Source organism: Tachyglossus aculeatus, chromosome 2, assembly GCF_015852505.1.
Source record: "Tachyglossus aculeatus isolate mTacAcu1 chromosome 2, mTacAcu1.pri, whole genome shotgun sequence".
NCBI lineage: Eukaryota > Metazoa > Chordata > Mammalia > Monotremata > Tachyglossidae > Tachyglossus > Tachyglossus aculeatus.
This window is the reverse complement of record NC_052067.1, coordinates 44,116,798-44,131,623: the sequence shown is the minus strand read 5'-3', so window position 1 is coordinate 44,131,623 and position 14,826 is coordinate 44,116,798. Positions and strand designations below refer to the sequence as shown.

Below are 14,826 nucleotides of genomic sequence, written 5' to 3'. Positions count from 1 at the left end.
CGCTCAATAAATATGATTGATTGATTGACTGATTGATCCTTATCAATTGGATTTACTAGAGAGAGTGGGCAGTAAGCACATCTACCAAATCTGTTATACTGTTCTCTCTCCAACACTTTGCACAGTAAGTGCTCAATAAATGTCATTCATTCATTCAATTGTATTTTTTGAGCACTTACTGTGTGCAGAGCACTGTACTAAGTGCTTGGAAAGTACAATTCAGCAACAAATAGAGACAATCCCTATCCAACAATGGGCTCACAGTCTACAAAGGTGGAGACAGACAACAAAACAAAACAAGTAGACAGGCACCAATAGCATCAATATAAATAAATTCCTTATTTATTCATTCACAATTAAACGGCCTTGAAGGCATTGATTGATTAATTGAACATGGAAGTGAAAAACAAAAGATTCCCTACATTTCTTGTGATGTCACATCACCCTGCATCCAGACAGGTGTGGGAGGTCTGAAAAATATAACCTAATTCTGCAATAGCAGTCTACCCCCCCTACAAAAAAATACACAGTATGGTAGAAATAGTGGTATGTTAAAGGACTAAAAATGACAGTAGGACAACTATGAATGCCCCAGTGAAATTTCATGCAAAATATATGGCCAGTATGCTCCATTTTCAAAATGACTCTCAGCAAGGATAAGGTTGAGAGGATGGGAAGAGAAGAAAAGAACACAGATAAAAAGACAGAGGCAGAGGCATAGCGAGGGAGAGGGGAAAGAAACAGAGAAAGGGAGGGGGGGGGTGGCAAGAAGCATGGCTCTGTGGAAAGAGCACGGGCTTTGGAGTCAGAGGTCATGGGTTCAAATCCCAGCTCCGCCACTTGTCAGCTGTGTGACTTTGGGCAAGTCACTTCACTTCTCTGGGCCTCAGTTGGCTCATCTGTAAAATGGGGATTAAGACTGTGAGCCCCACGTGGGACAACCTGATCACCTTGTATCCTCCCCAGCGCTTAGAACAGTGCTTTGCACATAGTAAGCGCTTAATAAATGCCATCATTATCATTATTAAGAAGGGGGAGGGGAGTGGGTATACACACACACACACACACACACCCTCTTTCAAGTGCCTTGTGCGGTCACTTCAGCCGGGCGAAGGGCTGGGGAGACGTCCAGATCACCACACTGTCTCTTTCTGTTTGAGTTGAACTGTTTCTCCCTCATCTCTTTGTATTTCCTCTGGGCATCTCTACTTTTATTTCCATCTGTCGCCGCCATTATATGCTCATCCCCATTCCTCTGTCAGTTCCTGTTTCTGGCTCTCTGCCCGTTCCCTCGGCTTCCGTCTCTGCCCATCTATCTCTCTGACTTTCTGCTTCTCTCTCTCTCTCTGTCTGCATGTGTGTGTCTCTCTCACTGCCCCAATTCAGTCTCTCCGTTCCTGCTGCTGCCTCTATTTATCTCCTCAAGGGGTGAGGCATTGTTTGTGTTCTGGTTATCCTTAGTGAGCTTGTGTCCATGTCTTGCTTACCATCAGATTTAAACCCTTCACTCCTCTTGCCCCCTCCTAGCTCACCTCACTGACTTTCTACTACAGCCCAGTTTAGTCCCTTTTAGCACAAGCTTGCTTACTGTGCCCTGATCTTGTCACCAGCCCCTTTCCCACATCCTCCTTCTGCCCTGGAAAACCCTCCCCCTCCATTGACACCAGACGGCCACTCTTCCCATTTGCCAAGCTTTAGTAAGGTCACATCTCTCCCAAAAGGCCTATCCCTGATTAAACCCTCCTTTCCCCGTCTGCGTCGTCTCTGCACTTGCAGCTGTGACCTTGGAGCATTTGGTATTTAATAATAATAATAGCATTTATTAAGCGCTTACTATGTGCAAAGCACTGTTCTAAGCGCTGGTATTTGCCCCATTCTCAGCCCCACAGCATTTATGTACATATCTATATATTATTTATTAATATCAATGTCTCTCTCCCCCTCTAGACTGTAGGCTCATTGTGGGCAGACAGCATGTCAACCAACTATGTTGTATGCTCCCAAGTGGTTAGTACAGTGCTCTGAACACAGTAAGCACTCAATAAATACCATTGATTGATTGATTGCTAAATCCTACTCCCTCCAACTTAGACTGTGAGCTCCATGTGGGACTAAGCTCCAAGCGCTTAGTACAGTGCACTGCACATAGTAAGCGCTCAATAAACACGATTGATGATGATGATGTGGGACAGCACCTGTGTCCAATCTGAATAACTTACATCTACCCCAGCACTTAGAACAGTGCTTGGCACATAGGAATTAGTTAACAAGTACCATCATGAATTAATTACTTTAATTCATGCTATTAATCCTTGCTATTTAGACTACGGGACAGGGACTGAATCCAATCTTGTCATCTTGTATCTGCCCTGATGCTTAGTACAGTTCTGGGCACTTAATAAATGCTTAACAAGGTCCATTTATTGATTATTCATTTGTTTATTTGTGCATTTATTTATGTATAATAGATACTCATGATTGTTCAGGAAGGTGATAAGACAACACATAATAATAGTGATGGTATTTGTTAAGCGTTTACTATGGTCAAGCACTGTTCTAAGTGCTGGGGGGGATACACGGTAATCATATGGGGCTCACAGTCTTCATCCCCAAACTGAGCCCCCTTTTCCCTCTCCTCCTTCCCCTCCCCACAGCACCTGTATATATGTTTGTACAGATGTATTACTCTACTTATTTTACTTGTACATATTTACTATTCTATTTATTTTGTTAATGATGTACATCTAGCTTTATTTCTATCTGTTCTGATGACTTGACACCTGTCCACATGTTTTGTTTTGTTGTCTGTCTTTTCCCTTCTAGACTGTGAGCCCGTTGTTGGGAAGGGACCGTCCCTATATGTTGCCAACTTGTACTTCCCAAGCGCTTAGTCCAGTGCTCTGCACACAGTAAGTGCTCAGTAAATATGACTGAATGAATGAATGAATCCCCATTTTACAGATGAGGGAATTGAAGCCCAGAGAAGTTAAGTGACTTGCCCAAAGTCACACAGCTGACAAGTGGTAGAGCCAGGATTAGAACCCACGACCTCTGACTCCCAAGCCCGGGCTCTTTCCACTGAGCCACGCTGCTTCTGTATGCTCTGGTCAACGCATATGACCAGAGGTTGGGGATTTAATCAGAAAATACCAACTCTGTTATATTGTACTCTCCCAAGTGTTTAGTACAGTGCTCGGCACACAGTAAGTGCTCAATAAATGCCATTGATTGATTGATTGAAATGTTTCTTGGAGGAGGTGACTTTAAAAGTGGAGAGATATACTCTGATTTGGCAGATATTATGGTAGACTGAAAAGACACAAGAAAAGTAATTAGCTAGGGAGAGGTGAAGAATGGGAGGTGAGGCGTAGCAGCCGAAGAGAAGGAATAAAGAAGGAAACGGCTGGCGTACAGCTTAAAATCCAGTTAGAAGATGTTGTTCAATGCAGGGGAAAATGGGTAACCATTATAGGTTCTTGAGAAGGTGACTGATGCATTCTGAATGGACTTTTAAGATAAGCTCCTTTTAAGTTAAGATGGCAGGGGATGTGTTTTCCAACTCTGATGTATTGTACTCTCTCAGAAGCTTGGTACAGTGCTCTAGTAAGTGCTCAATAAATACAACAGAATAAATAAATAAATCAGATCGTTTGTGATCTGATTAACCGTGGGGACTTTCAGAATTCCAGCACCCTCAGCTAGCAAGCAAAACTTGAATACATATACACACACACATACACACAAACAATCAGCTCTTTCAGGGCTCAGAAAGCAAGGTTGTATGTAGCTAAAAACGTAACTACGATTTGTCAATTTCAAATGATGTGCTTAAAAATAAATCAATCAAGTACACAGTGAATAAAACACTCTGATTTTTAGGGTATTTTACTTGTTAAATGAATTCACTGGCTAAGATAACTCTTCTATGAAGCCCACTGCTTCTTCCAGATTACCAATAGCTTGAAAAAAGAAACGTTTTACCTTAACGTTCGTAAGTCCCACAGTTTTATTCCATCACCAATGGCCGTAGTCAGGAAGAGATTGTACGCCTCAGTTTGCTGTGTAGCAAATGCCGATCCCTGTAATAGTGAAAATAACTTCAGTTCAATGTGCGTTTTGAAGCAGCTTCTCCAGAAGCTAAACGAACAAGCAGCATGGGGCTGGGAGCCAGAGGACCTGGGTTCTAGTCCTGACTCCTCCACTTGTTTGCTGTGTGACCTTGAGCAAGTCACTTCACTTCCCTGTGCCTCAGCTTTCTCATCTGAAAAACGGGATGACTGTGCACCCCACGAAGGACATGGACCGTGTCCAACCTGATTAACTTGTATCTCCCCCGGCTCTTACTACAGCACCCGGCATATAAGTGCTGAACAAATATCACTTTAAATAAATAAACAAACAAACAAGCAATACCTTCAGGTACCGGAATAAAGGGAATAATATACACACCGACCTAAACCTATGAAAATTGGAACAGCTTTCATTGATTAGTCAGTAACTATACGAAGATAATAATAATAATAACAATAATAATAATAAGAATAAGAATAATGGCATTTGTTAAGCGCTTACTATGTGCAAAGCACTGTTCTAAGCGCTGGGGGGGATACAATGTGATCAAGTTGTCCCACGTGGGGCTCACAGTCTTCATCCCCATTTTTACAGATGACGTAACAGGCTCAGAGAAGTTAAGTGATTTGCCCGAGGTCACATAGCAGACTTGTGGTGGAGCCGGAATTCGAACCCATGACCTCTGACTCCAAAGCCCGGGCTCTTTCCACTGAGCCACGCTGCTTCTCTATGAAGATGTTAGTCAACACAAGTATCCCTGAGTTATTCTTCGGAGCATAGCTCAAAATTACTATTTAGCGATACATATTCAGTAGTTTTTTCATCGATATCAACAGCACGTCTTGACTGCAGAGCGGAACACCACTGTGGGTTCTCCTATTAACAAACCCTTTTTAATAAGCAATATTTGTATGATTCGAAGCAGGAGTTTTATCAAGCAGCAGTGTTATAGCCTAAATTCAGGCAAAAGGAGGGTAATAAATACAATTGATGATAATAAGGATAAGACTTTTCTCTTCATTTTGCCGATCCTTCCCCAGCCCCAAAAGAAGTGTTGGTTTCGGGGAAACCAGGCTGCTAAAACTTCCTGACCGGAGCACTGCAGTGGGTGGGTTCCAGCAGAAACAGCACGGCGTAGTGGACGGAGCACGTGCCTGTGAGTCAGAGGGTCCTGGGTTCTAATCCCAGCTCCGCCATTTGTCCACTGTGTGATCTTGGGCAAGTCACTTCACTTCTCTGTGCCTCAGTTACCTCATCTGTAAAATGGGGATCGAGACTGTGAGTCCCCATGGGACGGGGACTGTGTCCAGCCCAATTTGCTTGTATCTACCCAAAGTGCTTAGAACAGTGGCTGACACATAGTAAGCGCTTAACAAATACCATTATTATTATTATTATTACTGTGAGCCCCAAGTGGGACAACCTGATTACCTTGTATCTACCCAAACACTTAGAACAGTGTTTGACACATAGTAAACGCTTAACAAATATCATCATTACTCCTTCTCTAGGCACAATTTTCTCTCGCATGGCTCATACCTCCATGACTGGGGCACTTCATTGATGAAAACTTGGTTGCTCAGGAAGTATGGCATCTTTGGCTATAACAAGCAAAGGGAATGGGCCTCTACAGAGTCATCGGAATATGATTGCTCCTCAACTGCTCACTTCAAAATTTCAGAGGATGCTCTCAACCCGTTGAGCCGGAAGAGCTTCCCCGTGAAATGAAGGTGCATTTTGACCCCAGATTTGTCTTGTCTTGTGCTGTAAAGTCATTCATTCATTCATTCAATCACATTTATTGAGCACTTACTGTGTGCAGAGCACTGTATTAAGCGCCTGGGAAGTCCAAGTTGGCAACATATAGAGACGGTCCCTACCAACAGTGGGCTCACAGTCTAGTAGGGGGAGACAGAGAACAAAACCAAACATATTAACAGAATAAAATAAATAGAATATGTACAAGTAAAATAAATAGAGGAATTCATTCATTCAATCGTATTTATTGAGCGCTTACTGTGTGCAGACCACTGTACTAAGCGCTTGGGAAGTACAAGTCGGCAACATATAGAGACAGTCCCTACCCAACAGTGGGCTCACAGTCTAGAAGGGGGAGACAGAGAACAAAACCAAACATATTAACAGAAAAAATAAATAGAATATGTACAAATAAAATAGAGGAATCCATTCATTCAATCGAATTTATTGAGCGCTTACTGTGTGCAGAGCACTGTACTAAGCACTTGGGAAGTACAAGTCAGCAACATATAGAGACAGTCCCTACCCAACAGTGGGCTCACAGTCTAGAAGGGGGAGACAGAGAACAAAAGAAAACATATTAACAGAATAAAATAGAGTAATTCATTCATTCAATCGTTTTTACTGAGCGCTTACTGCGTGCAGAGCACTGTACTAAGCGCTCGGGAAGTCCAAGTTGGCAACATACAGAGACGGTCCCTACCCAACAGCGGGCTCACAGTCTAGAAGGGGGGAGACAGACAACGAGACAAAACATATTAACAGAATAAAATGAATAGAATAAATATGTACAAGCAAAATAAATAGAGTAATAAATCCATACAAACATATATACAGGTGCTGTGGGGAAGGGAAGGAGGGGGCTCAGTCTGGGTCGATCAGCAAAGTTCCCTCGGTCATCTCCGACCCGTGGCAACACTGTGGAGACATCTTTCCCAGAACACGCCTCCTCCATCTGCAGTCATTCCGGGAGTGGATCCATATAATTTTCTTGGTCAAAACACGGAAGTGGTTTATCGTTGCCTTCTTCCGCGGAGTCAACTTCAGTCTCCACCCTCGACTCTCTCCCGTGCTGCTGCTGCCCAGCATGGGTGACTTTTGACTTGTAGCAGATGGCCTTCCACTCGCTAGCCACTGCCCGAGCTAGGAATGGACGGCGTAGACCTCTGCTTGACTCTCCCTCCCGTAGTCGAGACTGGTAGAGGACTGGAAACTCTCCAGGTGCAACCCTGACGGGGTAGGGGGGAGAACCCCAACTTCTCCAGAGCTCTTATTGTCCCCAAGCACCCCTGCATAATATTATAATATCATAATATCATAATATCATCATAATATCAACTGAACAGGACCAGAGGAACCAAAGCACGAGAAGCAGCATGGCCTAGTGGAAAGAGCAAGGTCCCGGAAATCAGAAGTGACGGATTTTAATCCTGGCTCTGCCACATGTCTGCTGTGTGAACTTGGGCAAGTCACTTCACTCTCCTGGGCCTCAGTTACCTCATCTGCAAAATGGGGATTCATTCATTCATCCGGTCGTATTTATTGAGTGCTTACTGTGCGCAGAGCACTGGACTAAGCGCTTGGGAAGTACAAGCTGGCAACATCTAGAGACGGCCCCTACCCAACAACGTGAGCCCGTAGAAGGCGAGCCCCATGTTGGACAAGGACTGTGTCCGGCCTGATTAGCCAGTGCTCAGAACAGTGTTTGGCACAAAGTAAGCACTTAACAAATACCACAATTATTATTATTCTGTCATTTCTTGGGGCAACCAAATTTGCTGAGCAATTTCTAGGTCTGTTTATGGTTCATTTGTAAGGTCAATAAACATGATTAAAAGGTTTTGATTTGTTACTCTGTATTTTATATATACCTGTTGGGCATTTAAGATCATATCTACTGTCTCCCCTCCACAACATCACCAAGATCCACCCTTTCCTCTCCATCTGTAAGCTGTACTAAGCGCTTAGTACAGTGCTCTGCACACAGTAAGCGCTCAATAAATACGATTGATGATGATGATGATCCAAACCGCTACCCTGCTCATTCAATCTCTCATCCTATCCCAACTGGATGACTGCATCAGCCTCCTCTCTGATCTCCCATCCTCCTGTCTCTCCCCACTTCAGTCTATACTTCACGCCGCTGCCCGGATCGTCTTTGTGCGGAAACGCTCTGGGCATGTTACTCCCCTCAATCCCCATTTTTCAGATGAGGTAACTGAGGTCCAGAGAAGTGAACTGACTTGCCCAAGGTCACCCGGCAAACGGTGGAGCTAGGATTAGAACCCATGACCTCCTGAATCCCGGGCCCGTGTTCTATCCACTAGGCCATGCTGCTTCTCTCAAGTCAAAGTCTGACTCCTAATTCCTTAAATAAATATCATGTCACCAACTGGAGCATCTGAAGAGATAAACAACAATCAAATCGTAAAGTGGCATGCAGCATATCTGTTGGAAAATAAAACCCAGAAAGTGTACAGTGACCACATTAAGTTAAATTCTAGCACTGCCCATCCCACGGCCTAGATTCAGTCATGAAAGAAACTCCACTTGTAGAAAAAGAACACGGAAAAATAATCCAGTCTCAGTTGCTTTAGGTGTCAGGATAGGTATTTTTAAACATAGAAAAACAGCACTATGCTTGTGTATGTCCGGGATGCTTTTGTTAGTGCGGCTGTGTAGTAAAATATCCAAGCACGTTTTTAAAGTCCAATATTCATAAGAAATTTTCAAGTCCATCACACATGAATCACGTCAGATAGTATATTAAACGTTTCAAGGAAATCTCACTATGTGGGATGGCTACTGCAATACACCAGGAATTGAAATGGATCTACTTCATAAGTTAACTGGAAATATGATGTGCTTGGTTCATCTCAGTTTGTAAATAGTAAGCCCCATATGGCTATGGTTAGATTGAACACTTTGATGTTCACTGAGCAACTAGACAAAAATTTGAGTGATGTTCCAAAGCAAGTTTTTTAGGGCGTAGAGTCCCGCGTCCAGGAGACTCGCATTTTTCCTTTCATTCCCTTATATGCCATTCAGATGTTTATTCTCAGGAAGTCAAACCACTGTCCTTTATTCAAGAAACCTTTCTTTTTCCTAATAACCCAGTATCAGTAGACAAGTGCTTCATATAGCATCAGTCTTTTGATAATAATGATGATAATAATAATGATAATAGTGGTATTTGTTAGGTGCTTACTAGATGCCAAGCACTGTTCTAAACCCTGGGATTGGTACACATTTCCTGTCTTCAGCCTAGGAAGTAGGAAAGAGAACAGGCAATTAACCCCCACAAAATCCTGGCTCTGCCAACTGTCAGCTGTGTGACTTTGGGCAAGTCACTTAACTTCTCTGTGCCTCAGTTACCTCATCTGTAATAATAATAATAATAATAATGGCATTTATTAAGCGCTTACTGTGTGCAAAGCCCTGTTCTAAGTGCTGGGGAGTTTACAAGGTGATCAGGTTGTCCCACGTGGGGCTCACAGTCTTAATCCCCATTTGACAGATGAGGTAACTGAGGCCCAGAGAAGTGAAGTGACTTGCCCAAAGTCACACAGCTGACAAGTGGCGGAGCCGGGATTTGAACCCATGACCTCTGACTCCAAAGCCCGGGCTCTTTCCACTGAGCCACGCTGCTTCATAATAATAATAATAATGGCATTTATTAAGCACTTACTATGTGCAAAGCACTGTTCTAAGCGCTGGGGGAGATACAAGGTGATCAGATTGTCCCACGGGGGGCTCACAGTCTTCATCCCCATTTTACAGAAGAGGGAACTGAGGCCCAGAGAAGTGACTTGCCCAAAGTCACACAGCTGACAAGTGGCGGAGCCGGGATTTGAACCCATGACCTCTGACTCCAAAGCCCGGGCTCCTTCCACTGAGCCGCGCTGCTTCATAATAATAATAATAATGGCATTTATTAAGCACTTACTATGTGCAAAGCACTGTTCTAAGCGCTGGGGGAGATACAAGGTGATCAGATTGTCCCACGGGGGGCTCACAGTCTTCATCCCCATTTGACAGATGAGGTAACTGAGGCCCAGAGAAGTGAAGAGACTTGCCCAAAGTCACACAGCTGACAAGTGGCGGAGCTGGGATTTGAACCCATGACCTCTGACTCCAAAGCCCGGGCTCTTTCCACGGAGCCACGCTGCTTCATAATAATAATAATAATGGCATTTATTAAGCGCTTACTGTGTGCAAAGCACTGTTCTAAGCGCTGGGGAGTTTACAAGGTGATCAGGTTGTCCCACGTGGGGCTCACAGTCTTAATCCCCATTTGACAGATGAGGTAACTGAGGCCCAGAGAAGTGAAGTGACTTGCCCAAAATCACACAGCTGACAAGTGGCGGAGCCGGCATTTGAACCCATGACCTCTGACTCCAAAGCCCGGGCTCTTTCCACTGAGCCGTGCTGCTTCATAATAATAATAATAATGGCATTTATTAAGCACTTACTATGTGCAAAGCACTGTTCTAAGCGCTGGGGGAGATACAAGGTGATCAGATTGTCCCACGGGGGGCTCACAGTCTTCATCCCCATTTTACAGATGAGGGAACTGAGGCCCAGAGAAGTGACTTGCCCAAAGTCACACAGCTGACAAGTGGCGGAGCCGGGATTTGAACCCATGACCTCTGACTCCAAAGCCCCGGCTCTTTCCATTGAGCCACACTGTCTGATAGATAGAAGCTGTAGAAAGGGGATGAAGACCGTGAGCCCCACGTGGGACAACCTGATTACCTTGCATCCTCCCCAGTGCTTAGAACAGTGCTTTGCACATAGTAAGTGCTTAACAAATGCCATCATCATCATCAAAACAGACGAGGTATCTGAAGTACAAAGAATTCGAGTGACTTGCCCAAGGTCACAGAGCATGGAAGGGGCAGAGCCAGGATTAGAACCCAGGTCTCCTGAATTTCAGGCCTGTGCTCTTTCTGCTAGGCCCCTAAGATCAAGTCCTATGCAGGAAGGTGGCTCGGGATTTTTCCAAGTGTAGCTGCAATGATCTACTAACAAAAAATCTTGCTCTGTGGAAAGGGGGAAGCTAAGTTGATAAGTAGAATACAGTAGAGAAGAATTTGGAGCAATACAAACACTTGCAAATTCCTCTGAAGAGAGTCCAGTGGATTGTTAAATTCCTAGATAGGGCAGATAACAATTCCATTTGAAAGAAACAGCCCCAGAATTTTATCTTCGATGGAATTTACTGGAATTCACTAAGAGATGAAGGATTTTACAGATCTGCACATTTATATTAAAAAGAGAATGGTATTTAAAGGACATTACTGTCATCAATTTACCCGATTTCAAAATATCCCCATTTTTGTCCTATAAATCTATGGATACAACCTGAAATAACACGGTTAACTTTGAGTCTCCAAGTAACAGGACTTTTCCTTGAGTTCTCCAGATTACCTACCTGAGCCGGTGATGAGCAGTTCGTTACTACTACTACTAATACTGATGATATTAATAGTAATAATAGTGGTATTTGTTAAACACTTATTATGTGCCAGGCACTGTACTAAGCGCTGGGGCAGATACAAGCAAAGGGGGTTGGACACAGTCCCTGTCCCCTGAGGGGCTATTCTCCCTAACATGTCCCCAAGGAAGAGAAAAGCAAAGTTTTGTTACAGATGGCCATGCTCACAGGTACAAATCCAGGCTAACCAAGAAATCCATAAATCCATAAATTCTTGCAGAGAGAAATTTCATGGTGGTACTTGATAAGTGCTTCCTCTATGCCAAGCACTGTACCAAGCACTGGGGTAGAATCAAGATCTTGAGTTCTTGAGCTCAAGATCCTGAGTTCTTGAGCTCAAGATCTGGAGGTCTTGAGTTCCAAGTTCCACATGGGGCTCACAGACGAAGTAGGTGGGTGAATAGGTATTGAATCCCCATTTTGCAGGAGAGTGAACTGAGGCATAGAGAAGTTAGGTGACTTGCCCAGGGTCACCCGACAGACAAGTAGTGGAGGATTAGAACCCAGGGCCTCTGATTCCTAAGCCCGTGCTCTTTCCAGTAGTCACAAAAGCCTACTGCCCTGCCCGCAACCTCTGCTCCTCTACCGCTAATCTCCTCACCGTACCTCGTTCTCGCCTGTCCCGCCGTCGACCCCCGGCCCACGTCATCCCCCGGGCCTGGAATGCCCTCCCTCTGCCCCTCCGCCAAGCTAGCTCTCTTCCTCCCTTCAAGGCCCTGCTGAGAGCTCACCTCCTCCAGGAGGCCTTCCCAAACTGAGCCCCTTCCTTCCTCTCCCCCTCGTCCCCCTCTCCATTCCCCCATCTTACCTCCTTCCCTTCCCCACAGCACCTGTATATATGTATATATGGTTGTACATATTTATTACTCTATTTATTTATTTATTTATTTTACTTGTACATTTCTATCCTATTTATTTTATTTTGTTGGTATGTTTGGTTCTGTTCTCTGTCTCCCCCTTTTAGACTGTGAGCCCACTGTTGGGTAGGGACTGTCTCTATGTGTTGCCAATTTGTACTTCCCAAGCGCTTAGTACAGTGCTCTGCACATAGTAAGCGCTCAATAAATACGATTGATTGATTGATTGATTGAAGAAAGGCCTAACAAGAATGAATGGAGTGAGCCTGAGGACAGAGACAACTGGTGGAGGGAAACTCAGCTACTCTTTCTGATCTGGGGATAAAATCCCGGAGCAAGAAAGACATTACCCTCCATTTCAGCCATTTGGAACAGGGTCAGACTGCTTCCGGAGCAAGTGCTCGAATACTAGGACTTTGGGCAAGGGTTCTTCTAGGGAGGGGGCTTCTCTGGGTTTCTAAGGTCCCTTAAGGCATCATCAGGGTGCCGAGTTGGACGCAGGCTGAGGTACTGATGCTCCTTTTCCCATTCCCACTGGGCCAAACAGGATTGCTCAATTTATTGGACTACTCCAGCCTTGGTACGCTTGGTTCTCTTCTCTGTCTCCCCCTTTTAGACTGTGAGCCCACTGTTGGGTGGGGACTGTCTCTATGTGTTGCCAATTTGTACTTCCCAAGCGCTTAGTACAGTGCTCTGCACATAGTAAGCGCTCAATAAATACGATTGATTGATTGATTGATTAAGGGGTGTGTCTCAATACCCACCCAGGGAAGCACTTGTGGGGTGACTTCTTCCTCTCACCATTCCTTAAAATATAGTTGAAAAGCAGTGCAGCCTAGGGGAAACAGTACGGGCCCCGGAGTCAGAGAAGCTGGCTTCTAATCCCAGCTCTGCCATTCGCCTGTTGGGTGACCTTGGGCAAGTCATTTCACACCTCTGGGCCTCAGTTTCCTCATGCATACCTTGGTTTTCCCTCCCTCTTAGACTGCGAGCCCCACGTGGTACAAGAACGCAGAAACTGTGTCTGATTTCATTCATTCATTCATTCATTCAATCGTATTTACTGAACGCTTACTGCGTGCAGAGCACTGTACTAAGAGCTTGGAAAGTACAATTCGGCAACAGATAGAGACAATCCCGACCCAACATCGGGCTCACAGTCTAGAAGGAGGGAGACAGTCAACAAAACAAACTTCATTATCTTGCAACTTCTGCAGTATATAGTACAGTGTTTAGCACACAGTAAGTAAGCGCTTAACAAATACCATAACTATTAGTTACCTTTTCTTACTGATGCTTGTTGTTTACTATGTGTGAGGAACTGAACTAAGCGCCTGGGGTAGATACAAAATAATATTATTAATAATAATGATGATGATGACAATTGTGGTATTTCTTAAGCACTTACTAGGTGCCAGGCACTGTACTAAGCACTGGGGTAGATACAAAATAATATTAATAATAATGATGATGATGATGATAATTGTGGTATTTCTTAAGCACTTACTAGGTGCCAGGCACTGTACTAAGCACTGGGGTAGATACAAAATAATATTAATAATAATAATGATGATGATAACTGTGGTACTTCTTAAGCACTTACTAGGTGCCAGGCACTGTACTAAGCACTGGGGTAGATACAAAATAATATTAATAATAATGATGATGATGATTACTGTGGTATTTCTTAAGCACTTACTAGGTGCCAGGCACTGTACTAAGCACTGGGGTAGATACAAAATAATATTAATAATAATGATGATGATGATTACTGTGGTATTTCTTAAGCACTTACTAGGTGCCAGGCACTGTACTAAGCACTGGGGTACATACAAAATAATATTAATAATAATGATGATAATTGTGGCATTTCTTAAGCACTTACTAGGTGCCAGGCACTGTACTAAGCACTGGGGTACATACAAAATAATATTAATAATAATGACGATGATAACTGTGGTATTTGGTAAGCGCTTAATATATGCCAGGCACTGTACTAAGCACTAGGGTAGGTACAAGGTAACTGGGTTGGACACGGTCCCTGTCCCACATAGGGCTCACAGTCTTAATTCCCATTTGACAGATAATGTAACTGAGGCACAGAGAAGTGAAGTGACTTGCCCAAGGTCACTCAGCAGACAAGCAGCAGAGTCAGGATAAAAGCCCAGGTCCTTCTGACTCCCACGTCTGTGATCTAGCCACTAGGCCACACTGTTTTTCAACTATATTTTAAGGACAGGTGGGTGGGAGATTCATTCATTCATTCAATCGTACTTACTGAGCGCTTCCTGTGTGCAGAGCACTGTACTAAGCGCTTGGGAAGTACAAGTCGGCAACATATAGAGACGGTCCCTACCCAACAACGGGCTCACAGTGTTGGGCACAGTCCATGTCCCCCATGAGCCTCACAGTCTTAATCCCCATTCTGCAGAGGAGAAAAGTAAGGCACAGAGAAGTTAGTGACTTCCCCAAGGTCACAGAGCAGACAAGTGGCGGAGCCAGAATTAGAATAATAGTAATAATAATAATAATAATGGTATTTGTTATGTGCTTACTATGTGCCAAGCACTGTTCTATGAGCTGGGGTAGATACAAGGTAATCAGGTTGTCCCACGTGGGGCTCACAGTCTTCATCCCCATTTT

General features: G+C 44.1%; 1 protein-coding gene across 1 annotated transcript in view; it reads right to left on the bottom strand.

Moving 5' to 3' along the window:
- Positions 1 to 14,826, bottom strand: part of WDR27 (WD repeat domain 27) — a 269,128-nt gene that overhangs the window by 140,997 nt on the left and 113,305 nt on the right. Inside the window, exon 22 of the mRNA XM_038770610.1 lies at positions 3,982 to 4,079. Within this exon, the coding sequence (XP_038626538.1) occupies positions 3,982 to 4,079 (98 nt within the window). The remainder of the gene's footprint in view (positions 1 to 3,981; positions 4,080 to 14,826) is intronic.